Source organism: Aquarana catesbeiana, linkage group LG01 (assembly GCF_042186555.1).
Source record: "Aquarana catesbeiana isolate 2022-GZ linkage group LG01, ASM4218655v1, whole genome shotgun sequence".
Taxonomy (NCBI): domain Eukaryota; kingdom Metazoa; phylum Chordata; class Amphibia; order Anura; family Ranidae; genus Aquarana; species Aquarana catesbeiana.
Genome location: NC_133324.1, coordinates 611,615,772 through 611,633,913, shown reverse-complemented (window position 1 = coordinate 611,633,913; position 18,142 = coordinate 611,615,772). Strand labels below are relative to the sequence as shown.

Sequence of the window (18,142 nt, the reverse complement as noted above, 5' to 3'; positions counted from 1 at the left end):
AAGTTGTCTCCAGTGGTAATGATGAAGATGGAGAAGATGGAGATGATGATGATGATGAGGTCACTGATGTGACTTGGGTGCCAGATAGAGCAGAGGAGGAAACTGAAGGTGAGGCGGCACAACCCCAAGGAGGTTGGCATCAAGAAAGAGTAGAGAGCAGCCACCCTATTCCATCACATTCTGCAGCTGTTATCTCCCGACCCACTCCCCACAGCTCAGCTGTCTGGGCACATCTGCAGCAGCTCGCACTATTGCTATCTGCAAATTGTGTCACAGGCACATCAAACATGGCAAAAACACCAACCATTTGGGTACCACATGTCTAACAAGGCATTTAACGTCCAACTACTCAGCCCGTTGGCAAGAGCACCTAAAAGCCACACAAAAGGGGCACAAATCTGTCCCTCCTTACCCACTTCAGTCTTTGCCCCTGCAATACCGAGTCATTACCTTTCAGCAGCCTCCACTGACAGGGATGATGGTATAGCACAGGGTGTCCAAGGTCCTAGCAGATCATCTACCAGCAGCACACCACCAGCTGTAGACTGTAGCCGGCAAATTTCTCTGCCCCATCTTCTGCAGCGGAAAAAAAAATACAGTCCCTGCCACCCACATGCCCAGCGCCTGAATGCAAGCTTGTCAAAGCTGTTGAATCTCCAACTTCTGCCTTTCAGCCTGGTAGATTCTGCCCCTTCTGTGAATTTGCACAATGTGCTGTACCACAATGGCAGGTTCCCAGTCGATACTACTTTTCACGTAAGGCCGTTCCATCCCTCTACCATCACATGGAAGGGAATGTTCTGGCATCGTTGGGCAAGGCAGTCAGCCGTAAAATCCACCTTTCTTCTGACACGTGTTCCAGCAAGCATGGGCAGGGACGATATATTTTTTTCACAGCACACTGGGTAACGCTGCTTGCAACTTGAAAGGATGCAGGACAGGGCTCAGTGCTGCAGCTTGTTATGCCCTCACGTCTCCATACAGCTGGTGGTGATGATGCCAGACCTGTGAGCTCTACCCCCTCCTCCTCCTCCTCTGCCACCTCCATGCCCTCCTCTGCAGAATTGTCCTATGAACATCAGGTACCCCCTAAGCGTTCAAAGGGCTTTTCCCAGAGTCAAGCTAAAAGGTGCCATGCAGTGCTTCAGCTGGTGTGTTTAGGGGACAGGAACCACACCGGAGCAGAGATTCTTGCAGCTCTGCAAGGACAGGCCCAGAGGTGGTTCACACCACGCCAACTGGAGCCAGGAATGGCAAGCAAGGCAAATTCTTGCTTTCATCAAGAATACCTCTGTAGGGTTACGGTGGGAAGGCACCACCGACAGCCAAAGACCAATTTTTCTGTACCTGTCTGACAGGTGCATATCATTGCAATTTTTTACAACAAGGCAAATTCTTGCTTGCATCAAGAGTACCTCTATAGGGTTACGGTGGGAAGGCACCACCGACACCCAAAGACCAATTTTTCTGCACCTGTTTGACAGGTGCATATCATTGCAATTTTTTTACAGCAAGGCAAATTCTTGCTTTCATTAAGAGTACCTCTATAGGGTTATGGTGGGAAGGCACCACCGACACCCAAAGACCAATTTTTCTGTACCTGTCTGACAGGTGCATATCATTGCAATTTTTTACAGCAAGGCAAATTCTTGCTTGCATCAAGAGTACCTCTATAGGGTTACGGTGGGAAGGCACCACCGACACCCAAAGACCAATTTTTCTGCACCTGTTTGACAGGTGCATATCATTGCAATTTTTTTACAGCAAGGCAAATTCTTGCTTTCATTAAGAGTACCTCTATAGGGTTATGGTGGGAAGGCACCACCGACACCCAAAGACCAATTTTTCTGCACCTGTTTGACAGGTGCATATCATTGCAATTTTTTACAGCAAGGCAAATTCTTGCTTGCATCAAGGGTACCTCTATAGCAGGGGTCTCAAACTGGCGGCCCTCCAGCTGTTGCAGAACTACAAGTCCCATCATGCGTCAGCCTGGCTTGTAACTGTCAGCCTTGCAAATGCCTCATGGGACTTGTAGTTTCGCAACAGCTGGAGGGCCGCCAGTTTGAGACCCCTGCTCTATAGGGTTACAGTGGGAAGGCACCACCGACACCCAAAGACCAATTTTTCTGCACCTGTTTGACAAGTGCATATCATTGCAACTTTTTACAGCAAGGCAAATTCTTGCTTTCATCAAGAGTACCTCTATAGGGTTATGGTGGGAAGGCACCACCGACACCCACCACTGACACCCAGGTGCATATCATTGCAATTTTTTACAGCAAGGCAAATTCTTGCTTACATCAAGAGTACCTCTATAGGGTTATGGTGGGAAGGCACCACCGACACACAAAGACCAATTTTTCTGCACCTGTTTGACAGGTGCATATCATTGCAATTTTTTACAGCAAGGCAAATTCTTGCTTTCATCAAGATTATCTCTATAGGGTTACGGTGGGAAGGCGCCACCGACACCCAAAGACCAATTTTAACGCACCCGGTACTTCTATCCAAAGTCAAAGTGACACCAGAATGTAGCCACAAAATCTCTAATCTTGTTCCCAGTGCACTACATTGTGGCCTCATCATACACACTGGCTCCCCAGCTATTGCTGAGCAAAATAAAGGCAGCTTGCAGGAAAAATGTCATTTTTTTGGCTTTATAAATTCAATTATTGCTGCAGCAGATTCTAGACATGGTACAGATCTGCCACTTTACAGTTAGACTAAGGGGACCCCCTGGCACTATATTGGAAGGAATTTTTCATTTTTAGGCTTTCACTTTAAAAATAAAAAATCACTGCTCATTTAAAAATTACGTTTTTCACAAACTTTTTTTTTATTGATCCATGTCCCCCAGGGCAGGACCCGGACCCCTATAACCATTGTATGCCTCGTTATTTGCATTTAAGCCTTCAAAATGGGCACTTTTGATATTTGACGTTCGGGTCCCATTGACTTTAATGGGGTTCGTTGCTCGGGTCTAAATGTTCGTGATGTTCGGAAGTTCTGGTCTGAACCAAACAGGATTCCGTTAGGCCCATCCCTAGTTGCATGACAGCTCAATTGTCATTCAAAGTGCGAGAGCACTGAAAGCTGAAAATTGGCCTGGTCAGGAAGGGTGTAAAAGTGTCCAGTAGGCAAGCGATTAAAGAGGAACTTTAGTCCCTTTTTTCTATTTCAATAATTTTTACTCAAGTTTAACAAGTAGCCAACGGGCAATAGTTATACCCACGCAGGGGCTAGCATTGACAGTTATCACATAAATTAGCCAAAAAATCTGCCAAAAGAGGCAATGTAAACATAAAGAAGAAAATGAGAACTAACACTGCAGCAGAGGCTAGGCCTGCTTCATAAGGCCGACAGGGGCAGGGGTCCTGAGAAGGTACCGTATACAGAACTGAGGAGAGAAGCAAATTGGAACTCAGGAGGAAGTGAAGCAGAAAGGTGGCACTAAAGAAAGAGGGAGTGCGCACCTGACAGGAAAGGAGCCAAGGAAGGCTAAGGAAAGCAAGAAAGAAGGTGGATCAGAGGGTCAGAGATCTAGAGAAGGGGGAATGGTAAGGGCTCTGGAGCATCGGGACCGTCCATCACCGGTGACCCAAGCTGGTTGGGAGGAGAGGTGGAAAAGCATATGACGGCCAAGGTTCCCAAACTTTAAGGAACTTAGCATGGGAGTCGTTGCGGAAGCTGGACATATGTTCGTTATGCATCAACGCGGTCACATAATCTCTCACCCCCTGGAAGAGGAGAGATTGTTTTTTCCAGTCTTGGTCAATTGTTCTTTTTGGCTGACAAGAATAAGTAAGACGCGAGCTTCCGCTGATGGGCGAATAGGCCTGGGATGGGACAATGCAGTAAGGCAAACTTGGCTTCTTTTGGTATAGGGAGGTGAAACCGGGTAAATAAGAGGCCAGATACACGGGACTAGAAACTAATCGGTCTAGGGCACGTCCACCATGTATGTAGTACATCACACCGATGGCCACAGCCCCAAAAACAGCAGTCATTGGAAGATGGATTGGCATGGGCAATGCAGGTCGGAACCCAATACCAACGTAAAAGCACCTTATATGCAGCCTCTAAAGTGGCTGTGTTAAATGAGCATTTGGCCACAGAGGACCAAGCCCAGTCAGCTAACTCTATCTCAGTTGCCAAGTCTCGCTCAAAGAGGCATAGAGGGCTGAGATGAGGCCTGGGGATCCCAGAGAGTGCTGGCAGATATGTTCAAAAGTAGTTTTTTGGACTCGATACGTAGCAGTTCTGCGCAGCGAGGCAAGCCAATGCTGAAGTTGGAGATAGCATAACTATTCCGCCTCTGGGATATCACGGGACTCCCACAGTAAGGCCCACAAGGAGAATGATCTTGGTGTATGGAAGTGTCGAATCTGTGTTAACCCATTAGCAACCCACCAGGAGAATGCCTGAGATTGGTCCAGGCCTGGGGGGAAGATAGGGAGCAGGGGTAAAAAAGGGGACATGAGGCCGGTGGAGTACCGTACAGAATCCCAAACTTGTAGGCTATGATGCATAAGCGGATTTAGTAATGCTGGGCGAAGATTATGAGGGAGCCAGAGGAGGGATGACACGGTGATGGGAGCACAGTTGGACAGTTCCAGGAGGACCCACAGGGGAACATCTACCAAAACATGAAGCAGGGAATCTGGGCAGACAGATAGTATTTAGCGATGTTCGGAACCCCCAGACCCCCCTGTAGCCTATGCATCAAGAGGGTCGCTTTGGAGATCCCAGGATGTTTGTTAGCCCAAATGAACCTCAAAATTCTATTCTGGAGCAGGTGTAAAAAAATGTGGCGGAACCCGCACCGGAAGGGTATGCAAGTAATATAAAATTTTGGGCAAAATGGTCATTTTCACTGAGTTAATACGGCCTATCCAGGACAAGTGTGGGAACTGCCAAGACTGCATAAGCTCTGATAAGGAGAAAAGCAAAGGATAGTAATTAGATTTAAATAAAGAAGAATAGGAAGGGGTCAGCGGAATACCAAGGTAGTCAATATGGGAGGAAGCCCATTGGAAGGGAAAGTGGGTCTGTAGGTCTAGGTCCGGTGCTAAGGTGACGTTAAGGGCAACCGTCTTGTTTAGATTGACGTGTAGGCCTGAGATCGATGAGAACTGCAACAGAATCAGCTGTAGATTGGGCTTGGTGGTAAGGGGGTTGGCCAGGGTCAGAAGGACGTCATCTGCGAAGAGAGTTTAGAGTTTATATTTGTGGCCGGCATAAGGGATTCCTGATATGTTCCGATTGGCGCGTAGGGTCATCGTCAGGGGTTCAAGTGCTAAAATAAAGAGGGCTGGGGATCAGTCTCTTTTTTAAAGAAAAATAAAAGTCAGCAGCTAGAAATACTGTAGCTGCTCACTTTAAAAAAAAACAAACACTTACCAGTCTAGAAGTCCAGCGCTGTCTTCACCCATGCCTGTTCTTCGCCAGGCTGCAGATCCCTGACGCCCCCATCTTGGATGTAGTATCTGGCTTTGACCTCCTGCTGTTTCACAACCGACTTCCTACTGTGCATGCGCAAGATTGAGCTGTGCTATCACACTGGTCCTGCACCCTCCTCAGAAGTGTGACATGTCCCAGGAGGTTGAGGGTGGGTGGGGGCCAGGCCAAGCTTCCTTAATTCTGGAAGCTTGGCCTGGCAGATTCTGGTACCCATTCCCCCCAAAAAAACACCAATATAATTACAGTAGCCTTTTCCTTTTAAGCGAAGTTCCGCTTTAAGATCTATATACTATAGTGAAAATACAACCGTGGCAATAATCCTCCGCTCTAAAAAAAAAGTTGCATTTTTGTAGTAAGGTCATATGGTTTGCCTGAATCCATTTTAGAAAACAAGTAGTTGGAGTGGTTGGAGATTGACAAGGCCATTGAGGGGTTGTTGACCAATGTTTTGTTTTATGTGACTACTTATACATACTCCAGCTTGTATTTTGTATGATTATCAGGACAATATGCGATAACATTATTCTGGCACAGTATTACAATTTTAATGCAGGAATTTGACATGTAATGTTATTAATATATGCCTTATGAATTGTTTTCCCTAAAACATATGTGTTACTTTTTTCAGAAAACACTTCTGTATCAATAAAAGTATTTGGTAAAGTCAACGAATAAGACTAAAATCTGGAATTAGAAGCACCAGTTACATTTTATTGTGGTTTTACAGACTTTGGTATTCATAAATTTCCCTGTTTTTTCTCTACAGAAAGAATTGAGTTTGCCTCGACAAGGGTGTATGTAAGTAGAAATACTGCTTTGCCAATTGCCACAGGTCAGAGTATGCAATCTGCCATCCATGAATACCCAGCACGATTGCTATAAATCCAGTAAAAGGGACCCATACTGTCTGGCTATGCCATGACATATGTAGGCAGAAATAATATTTAATAAATAATTTATGATAAATTAATTGTATTTCTTTTTAGACATCTCAACCAAATTGTGAATGTGAACTGATTAGTCACAATTTATAATAAATAAAAAAATTATATAGTGAGTGTGCTTGACCACATACTGTATAGTGATAGCTTCATGTTGCAACAAAGTCTTCCCAGACCTTTATTTAAATCCTTCTCTGAGCTTTCACTTTCTTGTATATACTGTCTTATAAACAGCACTCATTGCCTGCCTTTTGCAGTCAAATACGAGAAAACCTCACTATAGGTTTATGCTGTACCATTCAGACAATATATATATATATATATATATATATATATATATATATATATATATATATATATATATATATATATATATATTTCTTACCTTTTAGATGTTGTTCAGGAGAGGGCCTCATAGCTGACTGCAAACATTTTTAAACAATGTCAGAGGTGGATGGGCCTCCCTGCTGTGCCCATGAATTTTGAGGGCTTGGAGACTTCCCCGCCGTTAGAATACACTGATCGGTGCTGTTGACTAGAGCCAGCAGTGCTGATTGAGCAGCAAAAATCTGACAGGGTAGTTGTACAAAAGCCAATCAGTAGATCAGTATTAATTCTGGTTAAAAGTGTATATAACATATGTTTTTATTCTAACTTATGTTTGTGTGGTATTTTTTATGTTTTTGTTTTTTTTTGGATTCTTTGTTTTTATTCTTCTGTTAGGTAAAATAAATGCAAACATAGTAAACAAAATAGAATTATAGGAAACAAAAGGAAAGAAGAATACAATAAAATAGTAAAAAGAAAGTACAAAGGAAGAGGAAACTTACAGGTGGACTATGGTATGGTTACTTATCTCCAACCAGTATGTGTAAGGCTCCATTCACACTAGGAGCAGAAAAAACTTCAATGTTTTTAGCTTAAAAACGTGGCATAAAAGACTCAAATTGAAAGCATATTGTACAAAGTTTAGGCGAGTCTATGAGAGTTTAAGAGCATTTTGTTTATAGGCGTTTTTTGCACTACACTCCCCTCTGCAAAAGCCAGGAAATGATTACATTACTAAAAAAACGTTGAAACTTGACGTTCAGAAGAGATAAGAGGAGTTTAGGGGAGACTGACGTTTTTACAGCTCCTAAACTTCTCCAGAAAACGTGATAGAGAAGGGTTTTTTTTCCTGCCTTTGAACGTCCATAATTTCTGTTGAAACATTTTTAAAGAAAATATACTGTAGTTGTAAATGATTGCAGTGGATATGAATGCACAATAAACAAACATCCCAGCATTAGAGTAGGACATCACTAGCAAATAAGGGAGGAACATCATAAAGGAGAGGTCGGTCCAAGATTCAATATATGACTAAAAATATACTCAAGAATTATTAATCGAATAAAGTTTAGGTCAAACAATTCACCAAAGTAGTGATGGTACTACCCTGAGGTCATGTCACTGTTAAATATTTAAAGGGCCTGCTTGACTATTTTTTATGTGTAGGGCAGGGATATGCAATTAGCGGACCTCCAGCTGCTGCAAAACTACAAGTCCCATCATGCCTCTGCCTCTGGGTGTCATGCCTGTGACTGTCAGAGTCTTGCTATGCCTCATGGGAATTGTAGTTCTGCAACAGCTGGAGGTCCGCTAATTGCATATCCCTGGTGTAGGGGATGTAAGTATTTTATAAACTGTATTGAATAAAAATTTAGTCTTTATCAGTATTGAATGTATTATTAGGATGTCCTAATAATATAGTAAAGTGGATTAAGAACAGGTCTTTACATGTGTTAACCAGTTGCCGACCGCCGCACGACTATATACGTCGACAGAGCGGCACGGGCAGGCAAAAGGACGTACAGGTACGTCCTTGCCTGCCCGCGGGTGGGGGGTCCGATCGGACCCCCCCCCGGTGCCAGCGGCGGTCGGATCGAGGTCAGGGTCGATCAAAGGTGAGGGGGAGGCCACTCATTCGTGGCCCCCCCCTCGCGATCGCTCCTGGCCAATGACAAGCTTCCTCGGCTTCTGTGAATGTAAACAGAAGCGGAGGAAGTGATGTCATCTCTCCTCGAGTCGGTCTTTTCGTCCGGCGCCGAGGAGAGAAGACATCCAAGTAAGTGCACCAACACTACACATACAGTAGAACACGCAGGCACACTTGTCACCCCCCTGTCACCCCCCGATCACCCCCTGATCACCCCCCTGTACCCCCTGTCACTCTGACACCAATAGCAGGTTTTTTTTTTTTCTGATTTATTGCATTGGTGTCAGTTTGTGTCAGTTACAAGTGTTAGGGCAGTTAGGTTAGCCCCCTTTAGGTCTAGGGTACCCCCCTTTAGGTCCAGGGTACCCCCCTAACCCCCCTAATAAAGTTTTAACCCCGTGATCACCCCCCGTCGCCAGTGTCACTAAGCGATCGTTTTTCTGATCGCTGTATTAGTGACACAGGTGACGCTAGTTAGGGAGGTAAGTATATAGGTTCGCTGTCAGTGTTTTATAGCGACAGGGACCCCCATATACTACCTTCTAAAGGTTTTAACCCCTTGATTGCCCCCTAGTTAACCCTTTCACCAGCGATCACCATATAATTGTTACAGGTGACGCTGGTTAGTTGGTTTGTTTTTTGTAGTTTATTATAGTTTATTATAGTTTTAGGGCACCCGCCGTTTATTACCCTATAAAGGTTTAACCCCCTAATTGCCCGGCGGTGATAGAAGTTAAGTTTTTAGGGTCAGATAAGGTCTGCGTCGCCCCAGGCAGCGTCAGGTTAGCGCCAGTACCGCTAAAACCCACGCACGCAGCATACACCTCCCTTAGTGCTATAGTATCTGATCGGATCGATATCTGATCCGATCAGATCTATACTCCCCAGCAGTTTAGGGTCCCCCAAAAAAACGCAGTGTTAGCGGGATCAGCCCAGATACCTGCTAGCACCTGCGTTTTGCTCCTCGGCCCAGCCCAGCCCAGCCCACCCAAGTGCAGTATCGATCGATAACTGTCACAAAACACTAAGCACACATAACTGTAGCGTTCGCAGAGTCAGGCCTGATCCCTGCGATCGCTAACAGTTTTTTGGTAGCGGTTTGAATCAGTCGCTGACAGTCAGGAGCTTTTTTGCCTGTGAGTCTCACTAGTGTACCCCTAAATTTAGAGGCCAAAATGGCAAATCGAAGGTACACTAGTGAAGAGGCCTACACGTTTCTGAGTATGACAGATAGTGAAGAGGAAGTCACTCATCTGTCAAGTTCAGGCTCAGAATACGAACCTGTAGAGGACAGCGGCTCCATGACAGATAGCTCTGACGACGGAGTTGTGGTCCCTGCTAGGGTCAGGCGTACCAGACCCCGATCTTCTTCTTCTGTCCTTGAAGTGCAAGAACCGCAGGGCTCTCGTAGGGAGCAGAGAGGTACTAGTGCCGCTACTCCTTCTGGTGAACTGGCAAGCACCAGCGGCCTAGTACACCCTGGTCGTACATCCAGCACTGCAGTATCACGTGGTGACGTGGCGAGTCCCATAAGTGCAGTTCAAGCTGGCGAGGTGGCAAGCACAACTAGTGTCCCGCTGCCACCAATAAGACAAAGACAGGCCCGTCGTGCCCATAGTGCCCTTCCTGCTGCATTCGCCAATCCGAATTGGGTACCCACCACTTCTGCAGCACCCGTACTTTCCCCTTTCACTGGCCAACCCGGAATTCAGGTGGAAACAGTTGACTTTATGCCACTGGATTTTTATTCACTGTTTTTCACCGAAGATCTCTATAGATCTATTGTGGACCAAAGCAATTTGTACGCTGGTCAACACATCGCCGCTAATCCCCAGTCCTCCCTTGCCAGAGATTGGAGACCAATTACGGTCTCCGAATTTAAGATCTTTCTGGGCCTTTCCCTCAACATGGGCATAACCAAAAAGAGTGAGTTGCGGTCATATTGGTCCACTGACCCAATTCACCATATGCCCGTGTTCTCTGCCTCCATGACCAGGGCACGATACGAGCAGATTTTGCGGTTCATGCACTTCAACGACAATGAACTCTGTCGTCCTCGTGGAGACCCTGCATACGATCGGCTCTACAAAATTCGGCCCCTCGTAAACCACTTCAACCAACGTTTTGCAGACTTGTTTACCCCCCATCAAGTTGTCTGCGTTGATGAGTCCCTGATTAAGTTTTCTGGCCGCTTGTCCTTCAAACAGTACCTTCCCAGCAAGCGTGCCAGATACGGGGTCAAGATGTATAAGCTCTGTGACAGGGCCACAGGCTATACATGTAGATTTATGGTTTACGAGGGCAAAGATAGTCACGTAGAGCCGATCAACTGCCCTGACTACATAGGAAGCGCTGGCAAGATAGTGTGGGACTTGGTGTCACCCTTATTCGGAAAGGGGTACCACTTGTACGTGGACAATTATTATACGAGCGTGCCACTTTTTAGTCACTTGTTTGATCAGCAGATTGGAGCATGTGGCACCGTGCGACCTAATCGCCGGGGCTTTCCCCAGCGGCTTGTAGAGTCCCGTCTTAGGCTGGGGGAGAGAGCCTGCTTGAAGTATAATAATTTGCTCGCTATGAAGTGGAGGGATAAGAAGAATGTTTTCGTTCTCACCTCCCTTCATGCAGACACGACGACCCAAATTACTACGGCGACTGGTGTTGTGGAGAAACCCCTCTGTGTCCACGAATACAACCTTAATATGGGAGGGGTGGACCTCAACGACCAGTTGTTGGCGCCGTACCTAATTGCCCGTAAGGCCAGACGCTGGTACAAAAAAGTGTCTGTTTATTTATTTCAATTGGCTTTGCTGAACGCTCATGTGCTATACAGAGCTTCAGGACAGACTGGATCCTTCCTTAAATTCCAGGAAGAGATCGTCAGAGCCCTTCTGTTTCCAGACGGTGCTCCACCTCACCTTCCCAATCCAAATGCAGTAGGCCGGCTGCATGAGAGGCATTTTCCTTATGTCCTCGAGAGTACCCCTACCCAACGAGCCCCCCAAAGAAAATGTCGTGTCTGCAGAAAGCGCGGATTTAGGCGTGACACCCGGTATTATTGTCCCTCCTGTCCTGGCAATCCTGGTCTTTGCATTGGTGAATGTTTTGAACGCTACCATACACTAGTTGAGTATTAGCGTAGGGTACAGCACTGCACAGACTAGGACACACTTCCACAGGGTCTCCCAAGATGCCATCGCATTTTGAGAGACCCAAACCTGGAACCGTTACAGTTTTAAAAGTTACAGTTATAAAAAAAAAAAAAGTAAAAAAAAAAAAAATACACAAAAAAAATATAAAATAAAAAAACCAAAAATAGTTGTCGTTTTATTGTTCTCTCTCTCTCTATTTTCTCTCTATTGTTCTGCTCTTTTTTACTGTATTCTATTCTGCATTGTTTTATTGTTATGTTTTATCATGTTTGCTTTTCAGGTATGTAATTTTTTTATACTTTGTTTTTTTTATTGTTAACCACCTTTGTGTTTTCAGGTACGCCATTCAGCTGCAGCGCGGATTTATTTATCTTGACAGCAACAGCGTTTGCTCCCACGATACATAAAGCCGTGACTCCAGCGCTGTCGGAGGTGATTTCACCACCACAGTTACATACTTCAGCATATATGCCGAAGCGTGGGGGCAGAAGTGGGTGGAGGAGCGATTTGCTCCTGCCTTTTGCGGGAGGATGCCCCCATGCTTCGGCATATATATATTTTAGGTAGGCACAGGTTGCGTTAAATGTTTTATTTTTTACTATGGTTTTTTTTTGTATTTGCTTTGCAGGTATGGTAAGTATTACTGTTATACTCTAATGTTACTTTGTTTTTTGTTAACCATCATTTGCTTAGCAGGTACGCCATTCAGTTGCAGCGCGGATTTATTTATCTTGACAGCAACAGCGTTTGCTCCCACGATACATAAAGCCGTGACTCCAGCGCTGTCGGAGGTGATTTCACCACCACAGTTACATACTTCAGCATATATGCCGAAGCGTGGGGGCAGAAGTGGGTGGAGGAGCGATTTGCTCCTGCCTTTTGCGGGAGGATGCCCCCATGCTTCGGCATATATATATTTTAGGTAGGCACAGGTTGCGTTAAATGTTTTATTTTTTACTATGGTTTTTTTTTTGTATTTGCTTTGCAGGTATGGTAAGTATTACTGTTATACTGTAATGTTACTTTGTTTTTTGTTAACCATCATTTGCTTAGCAGGTACGCCATTCAGTTGCAGCGCGGATTTATTTATCTTGACAGCAACAGCGTTTGCTCCCACGATACATAAAGCCGTGACTCCAGCGCTGTCGGAGGTGATTTCACCACCACAGTTACATACTTCAGCATATATGCCGAAGCGTGGGGGCAGTGGGTGGAGGAGCAATTTGCTCCTGCCTTTTGCGGGAGGATGCCCTCATGCTTCGGCATATATAAATGGTGCATGTATGCCCATCATTAGAAGTGGGTGGATGAAGGGAGGTATTCTAATGGTGGGCATACCCACCGATCAATATCTTTTTTTCGTTCAGCCCACAGGCTGCATGAAAAAAAAGTTTACAATATATGCCCAACAAGGACCAGCAACGTACTGGTATGTTGCTGGACTTTGAGTGGTTATACCAGAATGATGCCTGCAGGTTTAGGTATCATCTTGGTATCATTCTTTTCAGCCAGTGGTCGGCTTTCATGTAAAAGCAATCCTAGCGGCTAATTAGCCTCTAGACTGCTTTTACAAGCAGTGGGAGGAAATGCCCCCCCCCCCCCCCCACCGTCTTCCATGTTTTTCTCTGGCTCTCCTGTCCCAACAGGGAACCTGAGAATGCAGCCAGTGATTCGGCCAGCTGACCATAGAGCTGATCAGAGACCAGAATGGCTCCAAACATCTCTATGGCCTAAGAATCCGGAAGCTACGAGCATTTCATGACTTAGATTTCGCCAGATGTAAACAGCGCCATTGGGAAATTGGGAAAGCATTTTATCACACCGATCTTGGTGTGGTCAGATGCTTTGAGGGCAGAGGAGAGATCTAGGGTCTAATAGACCCCAATTTTTTCAAAAAAGAGTACCTGTCACTACCTATTGCTATCATAGGGGATATTTACATTCCCTGAGATAACAATAAAAATGATTTAAAAAAAATAAAAATGAAAGGAACAGTTTAAAAATAAGATAAAAAATCAAAAAATTAATTAAAAAAAAAAAAAAAAAAAAAAAAAGCACCCCTGTCCCCCCCTGCTCTCGCGCAAAGGCGAACGCAAGCGTTGGTCTGGCGTCAAATGTAAACAGCAATTGCACCATGCATGTGAGGTATCACCGCGAAGGTCAGATCGAGGGCAGTAATTTTAGCAGTAGACCTCCTCTGTAAATCTAAAGTGGTAACCTGTAAAGGCTTTTAAAGGCTTTTAAAAATGTATTTAGTTTGTCGCCACTGCACGTTTGTGCGCAATTTTAAAACATGTCATGTTTGGTATCCATGTACTCGGCCTAAGATCATCTTTTTTATTTCATCAAACATTTGGGCAATATAGTGTGTTTTAGTGCATTAAAATTTAAAAAAGTGTGTTTTTTCCCCAAAAAATGCGTTTGAAAAATCGCTGCGGAAATATTGTGTGAAAAAAAAAAATGAAACACCCACCATTTTAATCTGTAGGGCATTTGCTTTAAAAAAATATATAATGTTTGGGGGTTCAAAGTAATTTTCTTGCAAAAAAAAATAATTTTTTCATGTAAACAAAAAGTGTCAGAAAGGGCTTTGTCTTCCAGTGGTTAGAAGAGTGGGTGATGTGTGACATAAGCTTCTAAATGTTCTGCATAAAATGCCAGGACAGTTCAAAACCCCCCCAAATGACCCCATTTTGGAAAGTAGACACCCCAAGCTATTTGCTGAGAGGCATGTCGAGTCCATGGAATATTTTATATTGTGACACAAGTTGCGGGAAAAAGACAAATTATTATTTTTTTTTTTTTTTTTTTGCACAAAGTTGTCACTAAATGATATATTGCTCAAACATGCCATGGGAATATGTGAAATTACACCCCAAAATACATTCTGTTGCCTCTCCTGAGTACGGGGATACCACATGTGTGAGACTTTTTGGGAGCCTATCCGCATAGGGGACCCCGAAAACCAAGCACCGCCTTCAGGCTTTCTAAGGGCGTAAATTTTTGATTTCACTCTTCACTGCCTATCACAGTTTCGGAGGCCATGTAATGCCCAGATGGCACAAACCCCCCCCAAATGACCCCATTTTGGAAAATAGACACCCAAAGCTATTTGCTGAGAGGTATAGTGAGTATTTTGCAGACCTCACTTTTTGTCACAAACTTTTGAAAATTGAAAAAAGAAAAAAAAAAATACGTTTTTCTTGTCTTTCTTCATTTTCAAAAACAAATGAGAGCTGCAAAATACTCACCATGCCTCTCAGCAAATAGCTTGGGGTGTCTACTTTCCAAAATGGGGTCATTTTGGGGCGGTTTTGTGCTATCTTGGCATTTTATGGCCTTCAAAACTGTGATGGGTAGTAAGGAGTGAAATCAAAAATTAACGCTCTTAGAAATCCTGAAGGCGGTGATTGGATTTCGGGGCCCCGTATGAAGCTAGGCTCCCAAAAAGTGCCACTCATGTGGTATCCCCGTACTCAGGAGAAGCAGCAGAATGTATTTTGGGGTGTAATTCCACATATGCCCATGGCATGTTTGAGCAATATATCATTTAGTGACAACTTTGTGCAAAAAAAAAAAAAAAAAAAAAAAAAATTGTCACTTTCCCGCAACTTGTGTCAAAATATAAAATATTCCATGTACTCATCATGCCTCTCAGCAAATAGCTTGGGGTGTCTTCTTTCCAAAATGGGGTCATTTGGGGGGGTTTTGTGCCATCTGGGCATTTTATGGCCTTCAAAAATGTGATAGGTAGTGAGGAGTGAAATCACAACTTTACGCCCTTAGAAATCCTGAAGGCGGTGCTGGGTTTTCGGGGCCCCGTACGCGGCTAGGCTCCCAAAAAGTCCCACACATGTGGTATCCCCATACTCAGGAGAATCAGCAGAATGTATTTTGGGGTGCAATTCCACATAAGCCCATAGCCTGTGTGAGCAATATATCATTTAGTGACAACTTTGTGCAAAAAAAAAAAAAAATTGTCACTTTTCCGCAACTTGTGTCAAAAATTAAATATTCCATGGACTCAACATGCCTCTCAGCAAATAGCTTGGGGTGTCTACTTTCCAAAATGGGGTCATTTGGGGGGGGTTTGTGCCATCTTGGCATTTTATGGCCTTCAAAACTGTGATAGGTAGTGAGGAGTAAAATCAAAAATTTATGCCCTTAGAAATCCTGAAGGCGGTGCTTGGTTTTTGGGGCCCCGTACGCGGCTAGGCTCCCAAAAAGTCCCACACATGTGGTATCCCCGTACTCAGGAGAAGCAGCAGAATGTATTTTGGGGTGTAATTCCACATATGCCCATGGCATGTTTGAGCAGTATATCATTTAGTGACAACTTTGTGCAAAAAAAAAAAAAAAAAAAAAAAAATTGTCACTTTCCTGCAACTTGTGTCCAAATATAAAATATTCCATGGACTCAACATGCCTCTCAGCAAATAGCTTGGGGTGTCTACTTTCCAAAATGGGGTCATTTGGGGGGGGTTTGTGCCATCTTGGCATTTTATGGCCTTCAAAACTGTGATAGGTAGTGGGGAGTAAAATCAAAAATGTATGCCCTTTGAAATCCTGAAGGCGGTGCTTGGTTTTCGGGGCCCCGTACGCGGCTAGGCTCCCAAAAAGTCCCACACATGTGATATCCCCGTACTCAGGAGAAGCAGCAGAATGTATTTTGGGGTGTAATTCCACATATGCCCATGGCATGTTTGAGCAATATATCATTTAGTGACAACTTTGTGAAAAAAAAAAAAAAATTGTCACTTTCCCGCAACTTGTGTCCAAATATAAAATATTCCATGGACTTAACATGCCTCTCAGCAAATAGCTTGGGGTGTCTACTTTCCAAAATGGGGTCATTTGGGGGGGGTTTGTGCCATCCTGGCATTTTATGGCCTTCAAAACTGTGATAGGTAGTGAGGAGTAAAATCAAAAATGTATGCCCTTGGAAATCCTGAAGGCGGTGCTTGGTTTTCGGGGCCCCGTACGCGGCTGGGCTCCCAAAAAGTCCCACACATTTGGTATCCCCGTACTCAGGAGAAGCAGCTGAATGTATTTTGGGGTGCAATTCCACATATGCCCATGGCCTGTGTGAGCAATATATCATTTAGTGACAACTTTTTGTAATTTTTTTTTTTTTTTTTTTTTTTTGTCATTATTCAATCACTTGGGACAAAAAAAAAAAATATTCAATGGGTTCAACATGCCTCTCAGCAATTTCCTTGGGGTGTCTACTTTCCAAAATGGGGTCATTTGGGGGGGTTTTGTACTGCCCTGCCATTTTAGCACCTCATGAAATGACATAGACAGTCATAAACTAAAAGCTGTGTAAATTCCAGAAAATGTACCCTAGTTTGTAGGCGCTATAACTTTTGCGCAAACCAATAAATATACGCTTATTGACATTTTTTTTACCAAAGACATGTGGCCGAATACATTTTGGCCTAAATGTATGACTAAAATTGATTTTAATGGATTTTTTTTATAACAAAAAGTAGAAAATATCATTTTTTTTCAAAATTTTCGGTCTTTTTCCGTTTATAGCGCAAAAAATAAAAGCGGCAGAGGTGATCAAATACCATCAAAATAAAGCTCTATTTGTGGGAAGAAAAGGACGCAAATTTCGTTTGGGTACAGCATTGCATGACCGCGCAATTAGCAGTTAAAGCGACGCAGTGCCAAATTGTAAAAAGTGCTCTGGTCAGGAAGGGGGTAAATCCTTCCGGGGCTGAAGTGGTTAAAAATGTTTCTTCTAGAGTAAATTTGTTTTACTATTTTTGTAATAATATCAAATATACCTTGGCAATGGGGGCTATTTACTAAAGGCAAATCCACTTTGCACTACAAGTGCACTCGCCGTAGATCTGAGGGGGACATGCAATGAAAATAAAAAACAGCATATTAGCTTGCACATGATTGGATGATAAAATCAGCAGAGCTTCCCCTCATTTCAGATCTTCCCCTCAGATCTACAGTGACTGCACTTCCAAGTGCACTTGTAGTGCAAAGTGGATTTGCCTTTAGTAAATAACCCCAAATATGATATAATTTGAGAGTGCAAAAGCCAGATGTCTACAGAAGTTAGCAAGATTACATAACTAGTATTTACATCTGATTTTGGCTGTTAATTCTGTATATACAAAATACAATCTATTGAATTGTATATATTGAAGTTATTATTATCCAGTGTAGCTAGGGTCTTATCCGAAGCACATTTTATGTTTCCCTTTTAATGTAATTTCTCTTAAAGTGGATGTAAACCGGATTCATGAAATTTGACCTAGGCACATATATCTGCAGTGTTTTCTTATCTCTCAAGCACTAAGTCCTGTGTCTTTCTGCTGCTCCATTCTTATGTTATCAGAATGATAACTTCTGACTGGCTGTTATGGGTATATGAGAGGGTTTATATCCACATTAAGTTAATTTTCCTTTTTCCCATTTGAATAATATATAATACTGTATATATCAGGCAGTGGTATTAAAAGAAAAGTTTTTTTTACATAAATAAGGTTTCAGATTAGTTGATATATATGGATTATGGATTTATGAATAATTACTTCCACAAACACATTGTGAAGTATGGTTGTGGTTAATAATAAAGAATGATTAGT

General features: G+C 43.5%; 1 protein-coding gene across 5 annotated transcripts in view; it reads left to right on the top strand.

Moving 5' to 3' along the window:
* Positions 1–18,142, top strand: part of MAST3 (microtubule associated serine/threonine kinase 3) — a 368,908-nt gene that overhangs the window by 42,263 nt on the left and 308,503 nt on the right. For all 5 annotated transcript variants that reach the window (XM_073599652.1, XM_073599643.1, XM_073599608.1 and 2 more), the window contains exon 2: positions 6,230–6,261. In XM_073599652.1, coding sequence (XP_073455753.1) covers positions 6,230–6,261 — 32 coding nt within the window. The remainder of the gene's footprint in view (positions 1–6,229; positions 6,262–18,142) is intronic.